At 41.0% G+C, this 23,560-nt stretch overlaps 2 protein-coding genes, 1 long non-coding RNA gene and 1 other non-coding gene across 7 annotated transcripts in view; 2 read left to right on the plus strand and 2 right to left on the minus strand.

The window, feature by feature from the left end:
- Window positions 1-11,205, minus strand: LOC135557740 (syntaxin-11-like). Of its 4 annotated transcripts, XM_064991296.1 has the most exons (3): window positions 4,692-4,917; window positions 4,441-4,585; window positions 1-1,518 (listed from the first exon to the last, which is right to left on the minus strand). In XM_064991296.1, exons 2-3 carry the CDS (start codon window positions 4,481-4,483, stop codon window positions 602-604), a joined length of 960 nt encoding a protein of 319 aa, XP_064847368.1. In that variant the 5' UTR covers window positions 4,484-4,585; window positions 4,692-4,917; the 3' UTR covers window positions 1-601. The 4 variants fall into 4 exon arrangements, with proteins under 4 accessions (XP_064847368.1, XP_064847370.1, XP_064847369.1 ...); XM_064991298.1 differs by lacking the exons at window positions 4,441-4,585; window positions 4,692-4,917 and adding an exon at window positions 10,921-11,205; XM_064991297.1 differs by lacking the exon at window positions 4,441-4,585 and having other exon boundaries at window positions 4,692-4,931.
- Window positions 11,206-12,157: 952 nt separating this feature from the next.
- On the minus strand, window positions 12,158-16,591 carry LOC135557741 (uncharacterized). Its single transcript, XR_010458254.1, has 3 exons — window positions 13,943-16,591; window positions 13,509-13,620; window positions 12,158-12,756 (listed from the first exon to the last, which is right to left on the minus strand). It is a non-coding gene; the product is annotated as an uncharacterized LOC135557741 (long non-coding RNA).
- A 134-nt stretch (window positions 16,592-16,725) lies between these two features.
- trnal-uaa (transfer RNA leucine (anticodon UAA)) lies at window positions 16,726-16,808 on the plus strand. The gene has a single exon. It is a non-coding gene; the product is annotated as a tRNA-Leu (tRNA).
- A 2,774-nt stretch (window positions 16,809-19,582) lies between these two features.
- utrn (utrophin) overlaps window positions 19,583-23,560 on the plus strand; it is a 339,503-nt gene continuing 335,525 nt past the window's right edge. The window contains exons 1-2 of the mRNA XM_064991301.1: window positions 19,583-20,023; window positions 21,634-21,808. Of these exons, the coding sequence (XP_064847373.1) occupies window positions 21,727-21,808 (82 nt within the window). The 5' untranslated portion in view covers window positions 19,583-20,023; window positions 21,634-21,726. The remainder of the gene's footprint in view (window positions 20,024-21,633; window positions 21,809-23,560) is intronic.

Raw genomic sequence — 23,560 nt, forward strand, 5'->3', positions numbered from 1 at the left:
AAAAGTATTCTTAATTTTATTCTCGTTTAAAGTTGTGGATTTAATGTTCAGACAGAGAACAACAAAAAAGTACACTTTAATCATTATTATCTCACAGTTTATATACTGTTAAGGGTAGAGGGAATTAACTATAGGAGGGTAGAAAACAAACATTTCTAAAGCAGAAAATAACCGTGTTTTTTCTTCTTCTAGAAAGGCATTGATATGTTTATTTAGATGTACTTCAGTGCCTGAAAAGCATATTTAAAAAAGGCAATAATATAATTATTTCACAGACTCTTCCAAAGTATATATTGCCATTGGTATCCAAGGGTGGGTGATAGGAGGGTTCTGATTTAGTAGGGTTGATAGGATGGTTCAGCGAGATTTGACTGTTTTCTAACAGATGATAGATAACTAAGGCTACAATAAAATATATGAATTAGCTGAATGGAAGCGGATAATTATGAGTTTTTTACTCCGCTGGTGTTGGCTGGTCCAAGGAAGAAATGATGAGTCCTCAATGTCCGCGACCAAGTCAATACTGGACACCGAGACAAGACCATCTTGAGACCGGACTGAGTACTACAACACTGCCCAGTCTTCTTCCTCAGTCTCTGCCTCATTTGACGCAGGGGAAGCAGCAGCAGAACATCTTCTTGAAGGGGTTGTTCTTGTTGTGGCGCTTGGCCTTGCTGATTTTGACCAGTGCCTCCTGGACGGCCACATCTGTTTTCTGGACATTGGTCTGGATGGTGTTCATCATGGGGCCCTGCTCCTCCACCAGCAGAGCCACATCCAGGAAGATCTCATGGATGCTCTGGATCCTGCTCTCCAGGTCCAGCAGCTCTCGGTGGCGGCTCTCGATCTGGTTGAGCGCCGAGCGCGCTGTCTTGCCCTCTGACAGGATGTTCTCATTGAAGACATTCCACTGGCCTGTCTCGATCATCTCCTCCACCTCCTCACCCGTCACCTCCCGCCCCACGATCTCCATCTGCCTCTGAATGTGGGCTTTGCAACTCTCCCTGTGGCTCATCTCTGTCTCATTGTAGTCGAACATGGCATCACGGAAGCTGTTGCTCAGGCAGGCGTACTGGGTCCTGGCGATGCGAGTCACGGCGGCGTTGGAGCCATGCACTGCCTCCAGCTCCCGCACTGCGGAGTCCATGTCCTTGAGGCACGTCAGCACACCCTCAGCACGGGCCTTAATGTCAGCTGCGATGGTGTTGGAGTCTCTCTTAACGACTGACATCCTAGTGGTGCCCTGGAGCACACGTGAGTTCTGCTCACGTAAGCGTTTGACCTCGAGGCGGATAAGCTGGACCTCACGGTGGACCTGCTGGGACTGGGAGAAGACCTCCTCCAGTTCAGGGGTATTGTCCCACACCACAGCCTGGTGAGGGAGCTCCTCCTCCAGGTCCACATTGATGGAGTCCCCGGAGACGGACTCCCCGGACTCGGCATAGTCCATCTGCTCCACATGGCCGTTGGACTGGGACAGCTCCTGCATGTGGCTCAGACGGTCCCTCATGGCTGGGTCTGGGGCGAGAGAAGGAGAGGGGGAGGAGGTGATAGGGGTGTAGACATGATCACTCACACACAAAAAAACTATTGCTGGTGGTCCTGGCTGTTCACCATGACTGGGTGATAGCAAAGCTGTTAGAGATAAACCTATCAACATCATCACATTTACACTGAGTGTACAAAACATTAAGAACACCTGCCCTTTCCATGACATAGACTGACCAGGTGAATCCAGGCGAAAGCTATGATCCCTTATTGATGTCACTTATTAAATCCACTTCAATCAGTGTAGATGAAGTGGAGGAGGCAGGTTAAAGAATGATTTTTAAGCCTTAAGACAATTGAGACATGGATTGTGTATGTGTGCCATTCAGAGGGTGAATGGGAAAGTCAAAAGACTTTAAGAAACTGGGTATGGGGTATGGTAGTAGGTACCAGACGCACTGGTTTCTGTCAAGAACTGCAACGCTGCTGGGTTTTTCACACTCAACAGTTTCCTGTGTGTATCAAGAATGGTCCACCACACAATGGACATCCAGCCAACTTGACACAACTGTGGGAAGCATTGGAGTCAACATGGGCAGCATCCCTGTGGAATGCTTTTCACACCCATTAGAGTCCATGCTCTGATGAATTGAGGCTGTTTTGAGAGCAAATGGGAGGGTCCAACTCATTATTAGGAAAGTGTTCTTAATGTTTTCAAAACAGACAAACAGCAACCTAAATACATACACTACATTGACACCCCTTGAAATGCGTGAATTCGGTTATTTCAGCCACACCCGTTTGAGCACACCGACATGCGATCTCCATAGACAAACATTGGCAGTAGAATGACCTTACTGAAGAGATCAGTGACATTCAATGTGCCATTGTCATAGGATGCCATCTTTCCAACAAGTCAGTTCATCAAATTTCTTCCCTGCTAGAGCTGCCCCAGTCAACTGTAAGTGCTGTTATTGTGAAGTGAAAAAGTCTAGGAGCAACAACGGCTCAGTTGCGAAGTGGTAGGTCACACAAGCTCACAGAACAGGACCACCGAGTGCTGAAGTGCGTAGCGCGAAAAATTGTGTCCTCAGTTGCAACACTCACTACCGAATTTCAAACAGCCTCTGGAAGGGATATCAGCACAATAACTGTTTGTCGGGAGCTTCGTCAGGTTCCCATGGCCGAGCAGCCACACACAAACCTAGCACAATGCCATGTGTTGGCTGGAGTGGTGTAAAGCTCGTCGGGTTCCCATGGCCGAGCAGCCACACACAAACCTAGCACAATGCCATGTGTTGGCTGGAGTGGTGTAAAGCTCGTCGGGTTCCCATGGCCGAGCAGCCACACACAAACCTAGCACAATGCCATGTGTTGGCTGGAGTGGTGTAAAGCTCGTCGGGTTCCCATGGCCGAGCAGCCACACACAAACCTAGCACAATGCCATGTGTTGGCTGGAGTGGTGTAAAGCTCGTCGGGTTCCCATGGCCGAGCAGCCACACACAAACCTAGCACAATGCCATGTGTTGGCTGGAGTGGTGTAAAGCTCGTCGGGTTCCCATGGCCGAGCAGCCACACACAAACCTAGCACAATGCCATGTGTTGGCTGGAGTGGTGTAAAGCTTGCAGCCATTGGACTCTGGAGCAGTAGAAACTTTTCTCTGGAGTGATGAATCCTAAACCAATCCAAATTAAGCATGAATCGGTCAGAAAACAGATTCAAACATTACAGGTGTTTTTCCTCATATTGTTTATTTCGAAAAATACCTCATCTATTATGACTGAATTGAAGCTCCTCTCCTTCAGTTCAAAATGTTATGCATGTAGCTGCATATTACTATCAGATAACAACTGGGCGCATACAGTTTCTCGTGCCAACGAGAGGTAGGCATATCCCTGTTCTAATTGTTCTAATAGGCTATTCCTACATCAGCATTCAGATGCTTGTAAAATGGCTTTCACAATGTCAAATCATAGACTTTATTAGTTGAGCGACAACCAATGTAATTTGCTGTGTTATTGTCGCCAAATGCGCTGTAGAAAGAGTTTTACCGGAGGGAGCTGTGTAGCCTCCTGGAGTGGACGCAACTCACATCCAACTTCTGATTGGGGTTTGCAATCATTCCGATTTTATTTAGATTGTTCAGGTTCACCATAAGAAATAGTTTTGTTAGACTGACCGTTTAAAGCAAAACTATTTGGTCATTTTTACATGAACATTGTCATTTCATAAAGGACAGCAATTATTTTTGCCAGCTGCGCATGATCGCATTCATTCATTGGTCGGAGCGAGAGAAGCTCGCCATAAAATTCCAAACGGTCTAAATCATTGGTACAGCTACATCTGTCGTCACTTATGGCCAGGAGAGATTAAATAAATGAATATTAAAATAAAGATTTATCCTAAACTCTTTATAAAAAAATAAACACGCAGAGACCGTAAAGTTGTCATACCTGTTTTAGAAAAGAGTCCTTGATACTGAAACTCCTTCTGGTCTGACATACCCAGCAGCATTCACACGTCTTAACCAGAGAATAGTTGTGGGTGGCGTTTCTCACCAAACAAGTTCTTTACAGAGTTGGTTATTATCCGATTTATGGGCTAATCTAAAAATGTGTTTTACCTCATCAGATTGACAAAATAGGCAGTAGTGTCTTCTCAGGTCTCGAGCATTGAGAGATATTATTGTCATCAAGATATTGATAAAATAAAGATGTTGAATGTTTATTTGCTATTAGAAAACCCAAAAGGAATTCACTCTTGATTCCAACAAATAAGATTGTGATATTTTATCTGATCCTGATATTTTTCTGAGGGTGTTATAGTTTTATCCTGCATTGTTACAGCATTTTCTCCATCACAGCAATGACATCTGAATGTCATCTAAACAGTTCATTTTTTTGTCATTTTTCACCTGACAAACAAAAGCTTTGAAGGGCAGAGCACCATACCTGTTCTGTTATGATGCAGGCTACCAATATAACACGTTTTCATTCCAAATCAGGCCCCCCGTAGTGCCGCAACATCCTATCCGACTTTAGTGCGACTTCAGGATGATTTGTGTTGACTGACGGCGGCGTAGAACAATGCTCCCACCTAGGCGTAGCATGGCTAACTTTAGCACTAAACCACCATGTGACTCTGGAATGAAGATGAGTTAGTTTGAAATATCAGGTGAAGGGGGACAGTGAAGCCTATTTACCTGCAGCCATGCCCAATCCAGATCCCCGAATCCAGATCCCCGAATCCCTGGTGGTCTAGCAGGTTTCTAGCTCAGTTTGAATAATAAAAGATATCGGAACTGGGAGGAGTGGTTTAGTTTGGGTTAGATTGGCATCAGTGAGGCAGACTATGTACGCTTTGGGGGCGAGTGGAAGTAGAAGTGATTGTCGGAAACTGCACAGCTGTCCAGAGCATTGCGTCACAACCTGACTAAAAATATGATGTTCTTGCCACAACATCCAAAAACCGGGTTTTCAGGCTTCAGCAGGAGTGTTCGACCTGTACTGTAGGGGGTCCACAAAAAAAGTTGATTTCCCTCCCCCCAATGTTTTAATGTATATCGCTAGCAACAACATAATAAATACATTTTGAATTACATAGGCTACCTACAGTATAAAAAAAGGAGAATGTCTTCTTTATAATGATGTCAACTTTATTTCTCAACACCTAATATTGCGCGAATTACACTCATTGGAGCCAATTACACTTGGCGGCAGGTAGCCTACAGGTTCGAGCGTTGGGCCAATCACAGAAAGGTTGCAAGACCGGCTCCCCGAGCTGACATGGTGAAAAAGGTCGTCATTGTAAATAGGAATGTGTTCTTAACTGACTGGTTAAATACAAAAAGCACCAGTGAATAAATAGAATACCAGTGCGTCTGGTAAGCTTTCTTGACTAGGACATACATTTTTGCTAACCTTTGTTTAACCAGCAAAACAGCTGCTCTTTTTCATTTTTTTGTTGTTGCTTAAATGTGTTTGGACTTTGGAATTACCTTTACAGATAATAGGCTATATTAGAGTTTACACTTCCTCTTCCAATTGTAATGTGGGGAGGTCAAAATAATGAAAAACGACCTACCAAATCTATTCATTTTAAATGTTGATTATTTCTCCTTGGCATTATCATTCACCTGATGATAAATCAGGACATGTGGAAACTGTGTGAAAAAAAAAATATGATTGGGGTCCCTGGGCCACTGCTGGAATTTCGTGATTTTAGGGGCAAGGTCATTTGGCACTCAAGAGGTGCCCAAACCGCCAGGGCACCAAGGCCATTAAACCAAAATAGCCAATTAAATTGATTTGAAAAGCAGTAGCTGTTCTGTTAAGTAGCTATCCTGTTCTCTGATTCTGATATTTTTCCGAGGGTGATGTAGTTTTGTCATTAATTGTTACAGCATTTTCTTCATCACAGCAATTAAGTTTCTTAAAACGGCATTGTTGATTAAGGGCTTGTAAGTAAGCATATAGTCTCTTGAGTGGTGCAGCGGTCTAAGGCACTGCATCTCAGTTCTAGATATGTCACTACAGACCCTGGTTCAATTCCAGGCTGTATCACAACCGGCTGGGATTGGGAGTCTCATAGGGCAGAGCACAATTGGCCCAGCATCGTCCGGGTTAGAGTTCGGCCAGAGTAGGCTGTCATTGAAAATAAGAACACTGTTTGTTATTTAAAAAGTAAGTGTATGTAAATAATAAATAATTAGCCTACATGTCAAAGAGTAGGTTATAGCCTATGCGTATTGGCTACAGCCTGTCGTATCCAGACCAAGCTAACATGAGGGAGGTGCCTGAAAACATTAATGAGACTTTTAATTACATATATATATATAGGCTAAACGCCAGTCATGTTTGACAAATATAATGATTCTGCCAACATACTTGAGGCACTGTTCATTCAGATACTCTTAGAAAAAAAAGGTGCTATCTAGAACCTAAAAAGGTTCTCTAACTGTCCCCAAAGGAGAACCCTTTGAAGATCCCTTTTTGGTTCCATGAAGAACTCTTTCTCCAGAGGGTTCCACTCTACATAGAACCAAAAAGGTTCTACCTGGAACCAAAAAGTGTTATCCTATGGGGACAGCCTAAGAACCTGTTTGTGTAGGAGAGAAAGGACAGTGTCTGTTGTACACTGCAACATCACACACCTTGCAATCTGAGCAGAGGAATTTAACATTTTGCAACTATTTAACCATAAAGTGAATTCAAAACCTGGACATGTTATGAGGTGATAGTAATGTTAAGGCGATTGTTTTATTAACACTTCCTCATATGCCATTGAAACACAGCAACTTTCCTTTCGCACAAAAGTCATGTTGAGATCTGGCTGACCATTTCTGGAGGTGGTCAGGCCTGCATTGTGTGCTAATTTCCCCTCACACTTCGAACACACGGACAGCTTCTTTGCAGTTTGGTACAACAGAATTACATTAATTTCCAATGAAATGCTGCTTTTGCCTTGAGGCATTGTGCTGCAGAGGCAATTGCAGTGCGTTTGGTGTGGGGCAAATGCTTCAAACTGTATGCGTAGATGGCTTGACAGAAATGGTAGCAGAAGGTGAATGTTGAACTTTTGTTGCATTCATATCCGGATGGTGCTGCACGTACTATTTTGCGCAAATACATTATCGGTGTGATCGAAAGAAGCGTTGGTCTAGACACAATCAGGCTACCGAAAGCGCATACGGTGAGTGACTTCACCAGCACTCCTCCCACAAGTCTCCAGAAAACCTGTGTTTTGGGACCGAGAGACACCTATTATAAGATGTTGCTGGCCTCATTAATGCTAGACACCTAGCTAATATTTAGAAAAATGCTTTTTTGTTTGGCTCGCTAGAGTTATGCTAAACTGTTTGCAATCCATTTAGCATTGCTTGCTAGCTAACTAGCTACAGAAGTTAGCTACAGTAGTTAGATACTGCCATCAGTTGTTGTGTTATCATATTTTGTCTATTCCACCATTTGTAGAATGCATACTGACGTTTGAATATATCGCGGGAAAGGGTAATCCGGACACAACGAGGACAGGGTATTAAAAAGAATAATAATAAATAATATATATATATATATATATATATATATATTAAATAAAAATCAACCTACATTGCTACATCAAACATGTCTAACAAACCAAACACAGGTATTAACAATACTCAAACATACAAAAAATATCAATAAAATAATACGAAAAATGAACAATTTAAGTGCAATTATATTCACTCTGAAAATATCTTATTATAATGATTCATGAAGATGTTATTCTTGTTGTTATTCACTAGGGTTAATGTTTTAATCAGATAATTAAATTCAAATCAGAAAAATAGAATTTTGGAATTTTTGTTTGTGTATAAAGTATTTGGCAACAACAATAAAAAAAGTTAACAATCATTTCAGTGGTTTTGTTATCATTGCAATAGTAACATATTATATCTTTCATGTCAAAAATATAGGCAGTGTTCATAATGGTAAATAAGTACTTTGCAAGGATTAACCCTGCATTTTCCCAGACAATGTTTTTTATTTTATTTATTTGACCTTTATTTAACTAGGCAAGTCAGTTAAGGACAAATTCTTATTTTCAATGACGGCCTAGGAACAGTGGGTGAACTGCCTGTTCAGGGGCAGAACGACAGGTTTGTCAGCTCAGGGGTTTGAACTTGCAACCTTCTGGTTACTAGTCCAACGCTCTAACCACTAACCCTGGCATGTCAGGAATATCTGAATAATCTATAAGGTCCAAGACTAAACAAATGTCAGAGTTTATGAGACGGCCCTTCATAAATCCTGTTTGAGTGTAATTTATAATGGTATCTATTCCTTTCTTTAATCTTTTGGCATAAACCAGAGCAATCAATTTGTAATCAACATTTAATAAAGTAATTCATCTCCAATTGTCAATGAGAGAAGGGTCTTTATCGGGCTTCGGAATCAATGAAATAAGGCCCTGTTTCATAGTGGAGACCATTTCCCCATTTTCAATGCAATCTTGAAACATATTGATAATATCGGGTCTTCTAGTAACTCCCAAAACTGTCTATAGAATTCAACTGACAGGCTATCAGGGCCAGGTGATTTCAACTGACAGGCCATCAGGGCCAGGTGATTTCAACTGACAGGCCATCAGGGCCAAGTGATTTCAACTGACAGGCCATCAGGGCCAGGTGATTTCAACTGACAGGCCATCAGGGCCAGGTGATTTCAACTGACAGGCCATCAGGGCCAAGTGATTTCAACTGACAGGCCATCAGGGCCAGGTGATTTCAACTGACAGGCCATCAGGGCCAGGTGATTTCAACTGACAGGCCATCAGGGCCAGGTGATTTCAACAGACAGGCCATCAGGGCCAAGTGATTTCAACTGACAGGCCATCAGGGCCAGGTGATTTCAACTGACAGGCCATCAGGGCCAAGTGATTTCAACTGACAGGCCATCAGGGCCAAGTGATTTCAACTGACAGGCCATCAGGGCCAGGTGATTTCAACTGACAGGCCATCAGGGCCAGGTGATTTCAACTGACAGGCCATCAGGGCCAGGTGATTTCATCTGACAGGCCATCAGGGCCAGGTGATTTCAACTGACAGGCCATCAGGGCCAGGTGATTTCAACTGACAGGCCATCAGGGCCAGGTGATTTCAACTGACAGGCCATCAGGGCCAGGTGATTTCAACTGACAGGCCATCAGGGCCAGGTGATTTCAACTGACAGGCCATCAGGGCCAGGTGATTTCAACTGACAGGCCATCAGGGCCAGGTGATTTCAACTGACAGGCCATCAGGGCCAGGTGATTTCAACTGACAGGCCATCAGGGCCAAGTGATTTCTCTTTTTTCATTGAATTCAGAGCCGCTCTAATTCTTCAATTGACACAGGTGAATCGCAAACTGAGTGGAAATCATCCTCAATTACAGGGACACAATTCTGAATGTGGCAAATGTAGCTTTCACAACCATCTTCCTGAAATTGAGAGCTGTAAAGGTTTTCATAAAAGGAATTGACAAATTATGATATTATAATGGGATCTTTGCATAAAACATTGTTCATTTTGAGTGCAGTTATAGATTTTCTTTTGTAGTTTCTCTTTTCAAGTGCAAAATCATTTTTTTTTGCTCTTGACCTTACAAAGGCACTCAGATGCCAGATCCGTGTAAATCTGTTCTAATTCTAGTTGTAAAGACCTGAAGAGACTCCTCTTCTTCAGATAGATTATATTTCTTTAGAAAACTGTCAAGCTTGCTCATCATCTCTTTTTCCTCTAAGGTTCTTTAATTGCATTAGCTCTTTGGCGCGTTTAAAGACTACCACTCTGACTTTATATTTGAAACATGCCCATCTACTTCCATGACCTAAGTATTTTCTAGCAAAAATATATTTAGCTAATGACTTGATGTTTTCAATGAGAGCAGTATCTTTAAGAAGTGTGTTTAATTTCCAATATCCTCGAGTACCTTTAGATTTTTTAGCAGCTTGTAAATTCAGGGAAATCAAGTGATGTTCAGAAAAGGGAGCCAACTGATGATCTACATCTATAACAAATTGTAACAAAAAAGGGGAAATTAGGAATAAATCTATTCTAGATTTAGGTGACATATTTTTGTTGGTCCAGGTATAACCCTTAGCATCCGGATTGAAATAACGCCAGGCATCCTCAACACAGAGATCCTTGCAGAATGTAATGATAATGTTACTATTTTGAGGGTTTTGACTCGTTCTAGGAGGAAAACGATCAGCAGATGCATCAGTTGTTTCATTAAAATCCATTGAAATAATTAGAAAAGCCTCTGAGGATTTGTTGCTTAAATCCTGTACTTTCCTAGAAAATTGGGTAAAAAGGGTCTTATTAGGAGCATATGAGTTATGTCCGTATACATTACAGATGATGAAAATAGCATTGTCAAGTTTAACAGTTACTATGACCCATCTCCCATCTTGTGAAGATGTGGATTCTAGAACGTAACCTTTAAACTGTGAATAAGTGTCAAAACACCAGCAGAATGATTTGATCCATGACTGAAATAGGCCATATCTCCCCATTGTGCTTTCCAAAATTTCAAATCACTTTCACCCGAATGAGTTTCCTGAAGGACAAAATCTGCGTTACTGCGTTTACAGTATAAAAATAAAGCTTTGCTTTTTGTAGGATTTCTCAAACCCCTAAGCATTCAGACTAACGATATTGAGTGAATTGAAAACGAACTCCTGCATTAAAAGAAAGAACACAAAATAGATAACATGTATTAATGTGAACAATAAAACAAACAGTGAACCTTGAGAGGATGACTCGACGGAAAACTACGCTCAGATGAGGTAGCGGTGATTAACAGAATAACACATATTTACTTCCTTTTCTTTGGCAAGTGTTCATCAGTTGTAGTTCGACCAGTACATTTATTCGTGGCAGTACATTAACTGTACTCATGGTAGTACTCACAGTTCCAATTTGGTTAATGTCAACATAGTTAGCCAGTAATCATTCTTCCTTCGATGAACGCGTGTGGCCTTGAACCCCGCCTTCTTTCCCTCTTGTCGCGCCTACTGTATATACTGAGGACACGGTAGACCCATTTAAATGTAGATGCATGACGCGTTCGGAATTCCATGGCCAGAAATCTTTAATCAGAATACTAAAGCTGCATGAATTGTCAAGTCTAGACACGGCCTCAGAGACCGAAGTAAAGACAGATTCAGGTTGGATATTAGACGGATATTCGCCTGTAGTTTTCCTTACATCCACCAACAGCAGTTAGGGACCGTCAATATAGAGACAAATAAAACATTTCATATTCCAATAGCTATTTAACCATTACTCCTAAAACTTTCTAAACTGGTTGTAGCTAACCCGATGGCATAGGCACACATTGCACACACTTTTTTTGTTGATTTATATCTTGCACTATTTTAAATGATTTAAATTTTTGAATTTCAATAGCTCCATGGTCATGTGATGTACTGACTCCAAACAAGGTTCAGAATGTACACCCAGTAGCCCTACAGATTGCACACCCTTTAGTTTGTCTATTTTCATCTCACACAATTTTACATGAGTTTTGTAAACATTCTAATTTCAATAGCTATTTGGTCATGTGACCTACTGACCTTAAAGTTTCAGAATGTCCACAGACTACCTTTCTATATTGCACACCCTTTAGTTTGTCCATTTTCATCTCACACAATTTTATATACATTTTTCAAACTTTACAATTTCAATAGCTCCTTGGTAATAATAATTTAAATAGCTCCTACTGACCTCAAACTACTTTCAGAATGTCCACGGACTGGCAGAGATGGGCGCCGCGAGGCATCCAGTGCGGTAACGCGACCAATCGCAGAGAAGCTGGCGGGAGCCCCGGTGAGAGTTCTCTTTTCTTTGTGAAGGGCAGGGCACCCTGGAATGGGTTTGCCCCGAGAGGGGGGCCCAAGCCCTGGAAAGTGTTGGGGTTTTTGAGCTCTCTCTGGCCCTTGAAAATTGAGGGTGTAAATCTCACGCCAGGTTGTACCTACTTTTCCAAAACACAATTTGTTTGGAAAATTAAAGCATTAATAATCACTATACTTTTCAAACCACAAAGGCTGAATTAAAATGTTTTCTAAAAAATAACATATAAACTGTTACGGAGGAAAGACCAGGGTGCACAACATTTGAGATAAATAAGCCTCTTGTGCCTATGGAAAATGTCTGTGATCTTTTATTTCAGCGCATGAGACCAACACTTTACATGTTGCATTTTGTATATACATCCATGTGAAAATGTGGTCACTGCTCTGGCTAGCCGTCTGTCCAGTAATAACATGCACAGATCTAATGTTATCTTTTAAGGCTACCTCTGCAGTTTATTTTGTCATTGATAGGATGTCCATTTATCCTACTTATTTCCTGACATTGTCCAAGTTCTCATTAAGGGAAATAAACATTTACAGTAGACATTTCCCCGATCATAGCCTAGCTCAAAACTAATGAGACTGTTTCAGCATGCAAAAAGTAACAGTACAAAACATACATTCTTTTAGCAAACATAAAATAAAATAGTTGACTGAATAGATATTAAATAAACGTTTCAAAACAATACATACTATAGACCTGCTAAATTACTCACATCCAGCATTAGGAACAGAATAAACTAAAATGATTCTGTATTTATTTCAGATGTAAGAATTGTTCATGAAGCAAACATTGTATGACTTGGTGAAGATGTGGTAGAAAGAAGCTGTCTGTTTTCCTTCCCATCCTTCATCCATGGTGCTCATTCAACATAGCATTCGGAGATTCCTGTGAACATCAACAGTCATAAACATGTCATTCTGAACAGCAACATCTTCCTAACAAGAATTTAGACCAGTTGACAATTCAACAGAATTCAGTGTTGTTCATGTTGATGATTGGTACATGAGACAGATAAGATAGCAAGCCATGGTATATCAGACCGTATACCACGGGTATGAGTCAATATTACTTGTTTACTGTTGCAATTATGTTGTTAACCTTGGGGGTTGGTCGTGCCTGGATACAGCCCTCAGCCCTTGTATATTGTCCATATACCACAAACCCCTGAGGTGCCTTATCGCTTAAATATAACACAGATACATGTGCATGTGAGGTTTCAAATAATAATGTTACTACTACTAGCTTGCTCTCTCCCTGCTTCTCCTGAACATGTTGATCTGATATAGCTAGTTGTTCTTCCTTGCTCATGTCATGCTCTGACCTTTAATATCTCTGTTTTCTTTATATTTTGGTTAGGTCAGGGTGTGATGAGGGTGGGTATGCTAGTTTTTGTATTGTCTAGGGGTTTTGTATGTTTAGGTATTTATATGTCTATGGTGGCCTGATATGGTTCCCAATCAGAGGCAGCTGTTTATCGTTGTCTCTGTTTGGGGATTATATTTAGGTGGCCATTTTCCCTTTGGTGTTTGTGGGTTCTTATTCTATGTTTAGTTGCCTGTCTGCACTATTTCATATAGCTTCACGTTTCGTTCGTTTGTTCAGTGTTCTTTCTTTAATAAAGAAGAATGTACGCATACCACGCTGCACCTTGGTCCGATTCATATGACGAACATGACAGCTGATCCAAAGCAGGCTTTTCTCCTCCTCGCTAGACTTCAGATGTTTGACGACATGATCATCATGTTGTGGCTGTAACATGGACATTGCATTAGAACAACATCTAGATACACTCTTAGAAAAAGGGGTTCCAAAAGTGTTCTTCAGCTGTCCCCTTAGTATAACCCTTTTTGGTTCCAGGTAGAACCCAACTGGAATCAAAAGTGGTTCTACTTGGAACCAACAACGGTTCTTCAAAAAGTTATCTTACGGGGACAGCTGAATAACTTTTAAAGTTCTAGATTGTAGCTTTATCAGAGACATTTTCAGGAAAAGCAGCTAATTTAGCAAGCCAATAAAATATATATTGCATGGTTCAACCTTGAAATATAGCTACTCAAGATAGAGATCTTACCTTTTTATATCTGTAGCAGTTCTCTCACACCTTGTCTGGGCACTGCAACAGCCAGATCTTTTCCCCCATTCTCTATTGTTTAGATTCTGCAGGGAGCTAGCATGTTCTCCTAAAACATTAGCTAATAGCTAAGTTAGCTAACTTGAGTAAATAAATCTCAGCTTGATACATAGCAAAGCCAACCAATTACACAACAAATATACACAAAGAAAACAATTATTTTCTAAACTAATGTTCGTCTCAGCCAGATGACAAGTACAAAGAAATATTGCTCTGTCCCACAACGTAACAACCATTAGTTACAGTCTAGACAGAAGACTATTGCTAGTTAGCTAACTAGCCATGCTATTTCAATGAAAATAAGCTAGCTAGCCAGCGTCAGCTTTGTAGTTGTAATGCTATTTGGAAAATCATGTTTTAATTTCTTCCTCCAATTCTCACCAATGCCTTGACTATTTTTAACAATTTGATCTATATTTAGAAACATCTCCATCCCTGAGTAAGCGATTCGTCGCAACAGGCCAGAAGTCAAACTCACTGAAATTGAGATGGGACAGGCTACAATGTGGTAATTTCAGAGGTATGAAATGTACCCGTTACTACACAGGCGCTCAGAAAGTGTGCAATGGGCAGAATTTCATGAGTCTGGAAGTACAATATTCAAACATTCTAATCACCTGTAAATGCACACTGAACAGGTGTAATGAACACGTGTAAAAATGCCCATAGGACAATTTGAAACTCTTGGCCTTCCATACTTTTAACATCTTCAATATGCGCCTAAGAATTCGATAAGGACGTGCTGGTGCATCCTAGATGATAGTCTTCAATTGTAGTCTACCTCGGAGCTGCATTGCCTGTGAGACATATTTTGCAAGATAGAACTGTTGTGTTTCAGATAGCCATGTGTCAGACACATTTGGTACTTTTGACACTTTCGGAAATGCCCGGGTGAGGACTATAGTAGTAGTCAAGTTGCTGAACATTATTTCACCTGTATGGCCTGCCTGTTTAGAACGTTTGCAAAAACAATATGAATACATATATCTAATCTAGCCTTAAACGCGGTATGCACAAAATCGCTAACGTTAGCCAGAGATACGTATATAATGAGATGCTCATGTCTCCTCCCTAAAAATGGGAGTCATCCCAAAGCGGAAGGCAGGCTTCAAGCTTGGGTTAGTTATGCACAATTTTGGTTTAGGCAGATATGTTTCAAACTAATCCAAGATAGACCACAGCCTGTCCTTTCCAATGGGAACAAATTAGTCATAGTGGGCACAACAAGCAAGGAGGTGGGCCGAGCCAAGCACGAGGTAGCGAGATCCTATTGGCCCGTTCTAACAATTTTGGTTTAGGCAGATATGTTTCATAGTAATCCAAGATAGACCACAGCCTGTCCTTTCCAATGGGAACAAATTCGCCATAGTGGGCACAACAAGCAAGGAGGGGGCAGAGCCAAGCACGAGGTAGCGAGATCCTATTGGCCCGTTCTAGCATGCATCTATATATTTCCGTTGGAGAACGCCTACTATGTGAAGTGCGCGTGTGCAATGACTCAATTTGCCTTTGCACGCCTTCTAAACAACGCGATTTAAAAAATATATGGGAAAATAGTAAAGTATACAACATTTTGTCCACTCTGTTCATAACATATTATTTAGTTTTAGTAACAGAAAACTGTATTGATATCAAAAGTTTCATCCATGAGAAAATCTGCTGAATGTCGGGCAAAATCCATCTTCTCCCACTGGGCTGCCTTTCTGCCCAAATATGGTAGTGAGTGGTAAAGCCAAGCGGATGCTTCACATGTATACATCCGGTGAAATATCTCTCATTGTTCTATCTGTGGTTTAGGGGTGTGTTTGTAAATTAAATCTCGAGTGCCAGAGAGCAAATTCTGGGCGTTCGTAAATTTAGAGTATTGTCAGATTGTCCGTTCGTAAATTCAGAGCCACACTGGACGCTCTGGCGGAGGAGTAGGGTTGATCCAAGAGTTCTGGCCTCAACGGCAGTCAAGCACCCAAGCAAACTGGCTAACGTTGGCGAGCTACTTCCCGACACAAATGAGAGAACCCCTCACTCTGACCATTTTACTCGCCCCAGCTGAGCTGTTTAGGCTATTGACTGTAAATGTGACTGTGTCTAGTGACTGTAAATGTGCTGCTGGTAATAACGTTTTTTTTGCCGACGTTTATTGACACTGGCCATATTCAACGGGTGTTGAGCAGTTCGTAAATTTAATCAGTCATAGTTATTCTGCGCTCAAGCGAGTGCTCCTGAAACCGGAGTGAGTGCTCCTGAAACCAGAGTGAATTTACGAACGCACCTATAGATCTTCACATTTTACCCAATATATCTGGCCTTATTGTGTACAGATTTTGGTGAGAGTGAAACATCTCGCTTCGCCTCTTCCTCTCTTCGTCAGCTTGCTAGCTACAAGTACAATAATATGGCCAGCTAGCTATGAGCTAAGAGTCAAATTAAGCTGCACAAATAATTATGTTTAGACTTATCTTGAAATGTGAATCCTGCGTTTGCTTAAGTTGAATAGTAGCCAGATACTAGCGTAACTAGATAACGATAGCATATCAGTTATCGAGGGTTCCTTGGTAGCTCATTGTCTTGTTTCATGCAGCTGCCGTTGTGTTGAAGTGGATTGCTCGGCAAACTACAAAAAGATTACGTATTAATGCAAACTACAAAAAGATTACGTATTAATGTCAATTGGTCACATTCCAGCAGCTTTATCTATCAATACGCCGTTGCATTGAGTTGTGTATACCAGGATGGCCGAGTGGTTAAGGCGTTGGACTTAAGATCCAATGGACATATGTCCGCGTGGGTTCGAACCCCACTCCTGGTAGAAAGTTTTGCTCAAGGAAAGCACTTCCATCGAAAATATGCGACGTTGTTTTTCAATTAAAGCGGTTGTGGTACTGTAAACGGCTTGTTCGGTAGTGTTTTTCGCTTGTCATATGCTGCAGTCAAGTCTTTAAAACGTTAGAGCGTAATCTGGCTGCACTTTCATTGTGTTACATTCTAATAACGTAATCCGACAACACTTTCAGTGTGTTCCATTAAAACATTATATCTGATAGTTGGGCTGCTGTTATTGTAACACCTACATGTCACATAAGAAGCAGTTGAATATATTAACTGACTATAAATGTCTTGTTTATGTCAACTGATAAAGTGTAGCCAAGGCTACCCCCTACTGGCCAATAAAATATATTGCCTTGATTCTCGATGTAATAACCTTATGTTGTAATAAAAACGGTGGGTTATGATGATTGCTTTACAAAAACAAGTATACAATGTGCTGATTGTTGAAATAGGCAACATGTACTTGACTTTTACTAGTATTTTTCTCATGAGATTCACGCCAAATCTCTATTTAGAATATTTTTTTCAGTAAGCCTAGGCCCTGGTATTTAATCAATTAATAAATTACACCATTTTTGTATTTTTTATATCACCTTTATTTAACCAGGCAGGCAAGTTGAGAACAAGTTCTCATTTACAACTGCGACCTGGCCAAGATAAAGCAAAGCATTTCGACACATATAACAAGTCAGAGTTACACATGGAGATAAACAAACATACAGTCAATAATACAGTAGAAAAATAAATTTGTAAGTCGCTCTGGATAAGAGCGTCTGCTAAATGACTTAATTGTAAATGTAATAAATCTATATACAACGTGAGCAAATGTATCCTGCTGGACACCAGGGGGCGCTAGAACTCCTTTATGTGTAGGCCTGCACTACATGCCCTTTCAATTTCATAATTTTCAGGCCAAGGGCACCACATTTAAAACATTTTTTTATTTAACTAGGCAAGTCAGTTAAGACTAAACTCTTATTTACAATGACGGCCTACACCAGCCAAACCCGGACGATGCTGGGCCAATTATGCGCCTATGGGACTCCCAATCACGGCTGGTTGTGATACAGCCTGGATCATCTCCAACACAGAATAATAATTAGAGCAGTATTATATATCTCAGAAAGCAACACTTTATCCTATGTAACTGCAACCGATGTGAAATGGCTAGCTAGTTAGCGGTGGTGCGCGAACAATGGGTAATGATGCTTTGTGGTTGTCAGTTGTTGATGTGTGCAGAGGGTCCTTGGTTCAAGCCCAGGTAGGGGTAAGGAGAGGGACGGAAGCTTTACATGACTTTACATGAGTTACATGACAATGGATTTGCACGTGTAAGAGTGATTAAACTTATTGCAATATCTGACAGATACTGCTGCCGGTGTATTCAAAGTGTAATATTAAATGTTGACTTAGCATGTAAGGGTGACCTGTCATCTTATGTGGCCCATCATGAGGCCTATTGTTATTTTCCATTCAAATCAACTGGTTTATAGGTCAGGTTAGGTCTTACATTCCATCTTCATTTTGCAGTCTTCCTCCCAGGTCGGCTCATTTTACCTGTGCGGTTACCTGACACCTGTGCGAGGGCCCTGCTGAGCGCTCATTTGTGCAATCAATCCTCTTCTATGGTCTGCGCGAGGAAGCGCACACAAAGAGGCAGTGACAACTGAAACGAGGGAGGGAGAGGGGACAAGGCAACATCACTAAAGCCACCGGTGCCCAGGCAGAGGATGTTGTTTAGATTTCCATTAGGCCTACTCAATCTTGACCAGCAATGGTTGCCTTTGAGATGTTGGCCTTTAATATCAATTATATATTTAGGCCAATCGTAGATAGGCTTACTCATTATTAATTATCTATGTGTGTGTGTCTGATTGACTCAAGATAAAGGAAAACCTCATTCAAAGGGATGAATGTGAAACTTGCACCACTGTCATTGTTTCTAGTTTAGCCCAGAAGAGCTATCCACACCTGTAAACTACACTGCTATCAAATATTTGTCCACCTACCTTGATGATCTTCAAACGGTTGACATTGCAACCATGTTTCATACATACACATCAGTCATTTCAGATTGCATATCTCATAGTTATAACATTTAGGATATAGGCCGACTGTATAGGGTATGTTGCATTGTCAATGTCAACAGTTGAATGACATTGAGGCTTTTGCTTGCTCTGAGATATCAAGCATCTTCAGTGGCATGGAATGTATCACCTTGACTGCAGACAAGCACAAAGCATGGGTTTATACTATTATTTGAGACATTGGAAGGCAAACAACAATAAGCAGCCCAAATTCTATTAGCCCTAGTCCATGTGAAATGAGTGGCCTAAACAAACTAAATCAATAATAATTAACCAATAACCACAAGATCCATATATTTGAGATAAAGTGACACAACAGAAAAACACATAAATTGTATTTTGGGTACGGTTACATCTTAATATTTTTGATTGAGTTGGTTGCCACAAGCGATTCAAAAGATTTCATATCCATCGTCGGGGGAACCACCGTCATGGCTGGAAAGAGTGCAGCTTTTATTTTTTTTGCATTTCAGCTAACCGCTCTCCTAACCTAACCTAATTCACCTAACCTGCCACGTTAATTATCCTAACCGGCTCCGGAAATTTTCTTAACCTGGTACGAAAATTCAACTCTGACAAAAAACTGTTGGCCTGTCCATTCCAGTCAAAACCGGGAACCAAGTCAAGCGCGTGTGCGCGCTGTCACGTGACGCCGACCGCGCCATGTTTCCATCTGCGCGTCAGAAGTTTGCGGGCAGGCAGGGAAAGGTAGCAACAGGAACAAAGTTTGGGACGGACTCCCTCGTTAGCTGAGCGGGTTTCTCCCGTAAAATGAGCTAACATTTTTTCATCAACAAAAAAACTGAACACACCCGATAACCATCAGGAAGACAACGGACCCACAAACAGCAGTTTCTTAGATGCTTTGGAAAATTGCTATAGTGAAGTGTGTGGATGTGCTGGACTGTGCTTTTTTAGCATAGTTTGGAGTGCCCCCGCCTCTTAAAATGGCTTAAAGGTCCTCGTGTTGATATATTTTAACATTTAAGATAGGGTATTTTTGTTAGCTTCTAATTTTTCACAAATACAGCGAACTTTTAATTATATATTTTTGTGCCAAAATACGCGGATTTTCCACGATCGCGCCCCCTGATTGACAGGAGCGAAGGTGAGTGTGAATTGTTTTGCAAACACTCGAGATTAAATTATGGCTACATAGTAGCCGAAATAGGCTATCATTATTTACACCAATACACTCAAGAAAACACAATGTAGCCTACTTGCCAAATCAATAAATCATCTATTGTCTGAGATTGTGCAAGGACCTTGTGATCCAACTAGCAATGCATTGTTTCTTTATAATTTGTTGAACCACTTGTTGAATCATATTTGCCTGTTTTTGCAATTGTAACAGTGCCATATCACATAGTTCAAAAGAGTCTGCTAGCCACATTTTGAATGTTCGTGCTAATCTGATCGGATTAAAATGACAGATGAGTATTGGCCTGGAAAATTGCAGACATTGGTGCCATTCAAAGCAAACTATTCGTGTTAATAAATTATTTATAACTGGGTATAGCTACAACTGTATACTTTACTAAATTCTAGATTTGCTTGCTATTTAATGCAATTTACTGAAACTGTTGAAGGCCCTTTAATTTGGCTAAACAAGTCGACTGGGTCCGTTGCTGATGTTTTTTGCCTTCGGTTGTCAAAGCAACTTTAAATTTTGGAGGAGGAACTGAAATTGAGAAGACACTGGCCAATTGGTTTTTCATCTTTACAGATACTATATTTGGATACTTACATCACTCCCCAAGCATTAATACTTAGGCTAGTTACAGATAAAACGTATCCCTATTGAGTCTTCATTCCTCTCATGGTAGAGACATATTAGTATTATTCAAATGAACTTTGTGGTCTTTCTTATGAAGGGTTTATATATATATTTTTAACCTTTATTTAACTAGGCAAGTCAGTTAAGAAACATTTTATGAACTGAACTACTTCGTCTTCATAAGGTATACAATGTAAAGTGTTGATGTATGCCAATGACATTACCTTTCATCTATTCTGGATGTACTGTGGTGACCGATTTTGTTAACTTTGACCTCAATTTCTATATAACCTCCAATTAATACTCTGCCAAACGTCACCCTTCTCTGATTTGCTCAGTAAGATCACATAACAGTCCCATTAAATGTGCACAACTCACCACATAGAGGTCAAATTATTTCAAGTAAATGATTTGTGAAAACAGTGTGGAGTGCATTTCTAGAGCTCTTTGTATAATAATGGATGGAGTTGTCCTGTGTTTAGTGTAGAGAGAGGTGAGATCACACTCTGCTTGTAGGCCAGGTCAACAACCTTGCGTTGTGCACTCTCACAACACACACACAGCTGTCAGTTTATCCTGAGTCACGGAACAACCCGTCCCCTCAGCCTCTTTGGCTTGGCCCTACACCTGTGTGTAAGGTGTGTGTGTCAGTGGGGTATGGTGAGAAAGTCTTCCATTTGAATGAGAAGTCTCATCTTCTTACTTTTGCAGGGCAGCTGCATTTAACCATCACACCATTTTTCTAGCTGTCTTATAAAACGGGAGAGTTCTGTTGTGGTCATAGTTCTCTGACACATATGGATGAGTAGAACAGATCAATGTTTTTTCATGTGATGTTGTTAGACAAGACCAGATTCAATCAACCAACCAAACTAGGCCTCAATAGCATCCAAGGAAATAATATGTAGTTAACTTTCAGTACATTTGTTTTTCATATTTAGGTGACGTTGGATTTGAAGAAGTGGGACTCCTTTAAAAAAGTTAACAGATTAACATTCTAACGGAGGTAAACAGACGAGGACCTGGTGGACAAAATGGCTACCATGGCGTCACCTGGCGACGCTATCGAGGGAGCAGCCAATGATGAGTTCAATGACATCATCAAATGGAGATCTGGTACGTCCAATCATTGACCTCTTAATTAGTAAAAAGCATTTATCTTTTGGCGCATTGTCCTTGTTGGCAGTGGCTGAGTCAACTGGTGTTACTTGTTTAATAGTGTCTGTGTATGTGTGTGTATATATGTGTGTGTGTGTCATGCATTCCGCATGAGGTCAGATAAGATATGACCGCATGGCTATGTGCAGTGTGTGTGTTAACAGTCAATTGTGTATGTGTATATGTGTATATATATAATATATGTATGTATGTATGTGTGTGTGTGTGTGTGTGTGTGTTGCTTGTACGTGCACAAAGGCATCGGTCCAAAGGAAATGCTAACAAGGCCAGAAATCCTGTTTAAGGTGGATAACTTTAGTTCCCATTGTTGGAGTGACAGAAAGAGCCTATGGGGAAAAAGAGAGAGCAAGATATGGTTTGAGGTAAGGACTCGAGTGAGGGAGGAAGGGAGATGGGGAGGAAGGAGAGATACAAAGACAGAGGAGACAGAGAAAGCAAAGGGAAAAGGAGGAATGCATGGATGGGTTACAAGCCACACCTTTCAGTCCCTCTCCTTTTGAACTCATCATTCTCATAATATGAGTTAGTCTGCCCTCAGTCTTGTGTCTGTGTGTGTCTGTGTGTGGCATTGAGAGCCTTTTACGTGGCAGTTCTCCCATAGTGTTTTAGTGTCTTGATTGTAACAGTGATTAGGCCCAGGTTCATTGTTCTATGCAATGCTGTGCTGTGTCGTGTTGACTGTTGAAAGCACTTTGAAACTGTCATCACTGGGGAGGTTGACAGTCCATGTGTCTCAGTGTCAGTGAGTGTATGCAGTCACTTTGCCACAGTTGGGAGGATATGACTGTGTTAGCCCATAGGGCAGCTACAGTGGTTATCCTTTTCCCTGGTCCTGTCTCCCAGTGGTTTTAAGTTCCAGCCCTCAGAGCGGGCACTAAGCCCAGCTTTTTGGAACGCCAGCAGATTCCATGCCAGGAATTCAACCATTCCGTTGGACTTTGTAATTTACAACGCTTGTCTCCAGACCACAATGCTTTTCTTATAAGGATTTAGGTTGCCTAGCAACCCTAAAAGTAGTGTTTTCTTTTACCGCTCAGATGGTGAATTTAGCACATAGCTGAGGCGCTCTGAGAAATATAGCCGATACTAGGGATGTGACAAATGGACAATTTTGCTTAATGGTTTTCCATTAAAACTTCAATGCCAATTCTTACATACAGTACCAGTCAAACGTTTGGACACACCTACAGATTCCAGGGTTTTTCTTATTTGTTTAAACTGTTTTCTACATTGTAGAATAATAGTGAAGACGTCAAAACTATGAAATAACACATATGGAATCATGTAGTAACCCAAAAAGTGTTAAACAAATCAAAATATATTGAGATTCTTCAAAGTAACCACCCTTTGCCTTGATGACAGCTTTGCACACTCTTGGCATTCTCTCAACCCGCTTCATGAGGTGGTCACCTGGAATGCATTTCAATTAACATGTGTGCCTTGTTAAAAGTTAATTTGTGGAATTTATTTCCTTCTTAATGCGTTTGAGCCAATCAGTTGTGTTGTGACAAGGTAGGGTTGGTATACAGAAGACGGCCCTATTTATTAAAAGACCACGTCCATATTGTGGCAAGAAAGGCTCAAATAGGCAAAAAGAAACAACAGTCCATCCTTACTTTAAGACATGAATGTCAGTCGATGTGGAAAACTTCAAGAACTTTGAACGTTTCTTCAAGTGCAGTCGCAAAA

The sequence above is a fragment of the Oncorhynchus masou genome, chromosome 16 (genome assembly GCF_036934945.1).
Source record: "Oncorhynchus masou masou isolate Uvic2021 chromosome 16, UVic_Omas_1.1, whole genome shotgun sequence".
Classification (NCBI taxonomy): Eukaryota; Metazoa; Chordata; class Actinopteri; order Salmoniformes; family Salmonidae; genus Oncorhynchus; species Oncorhynchus masou.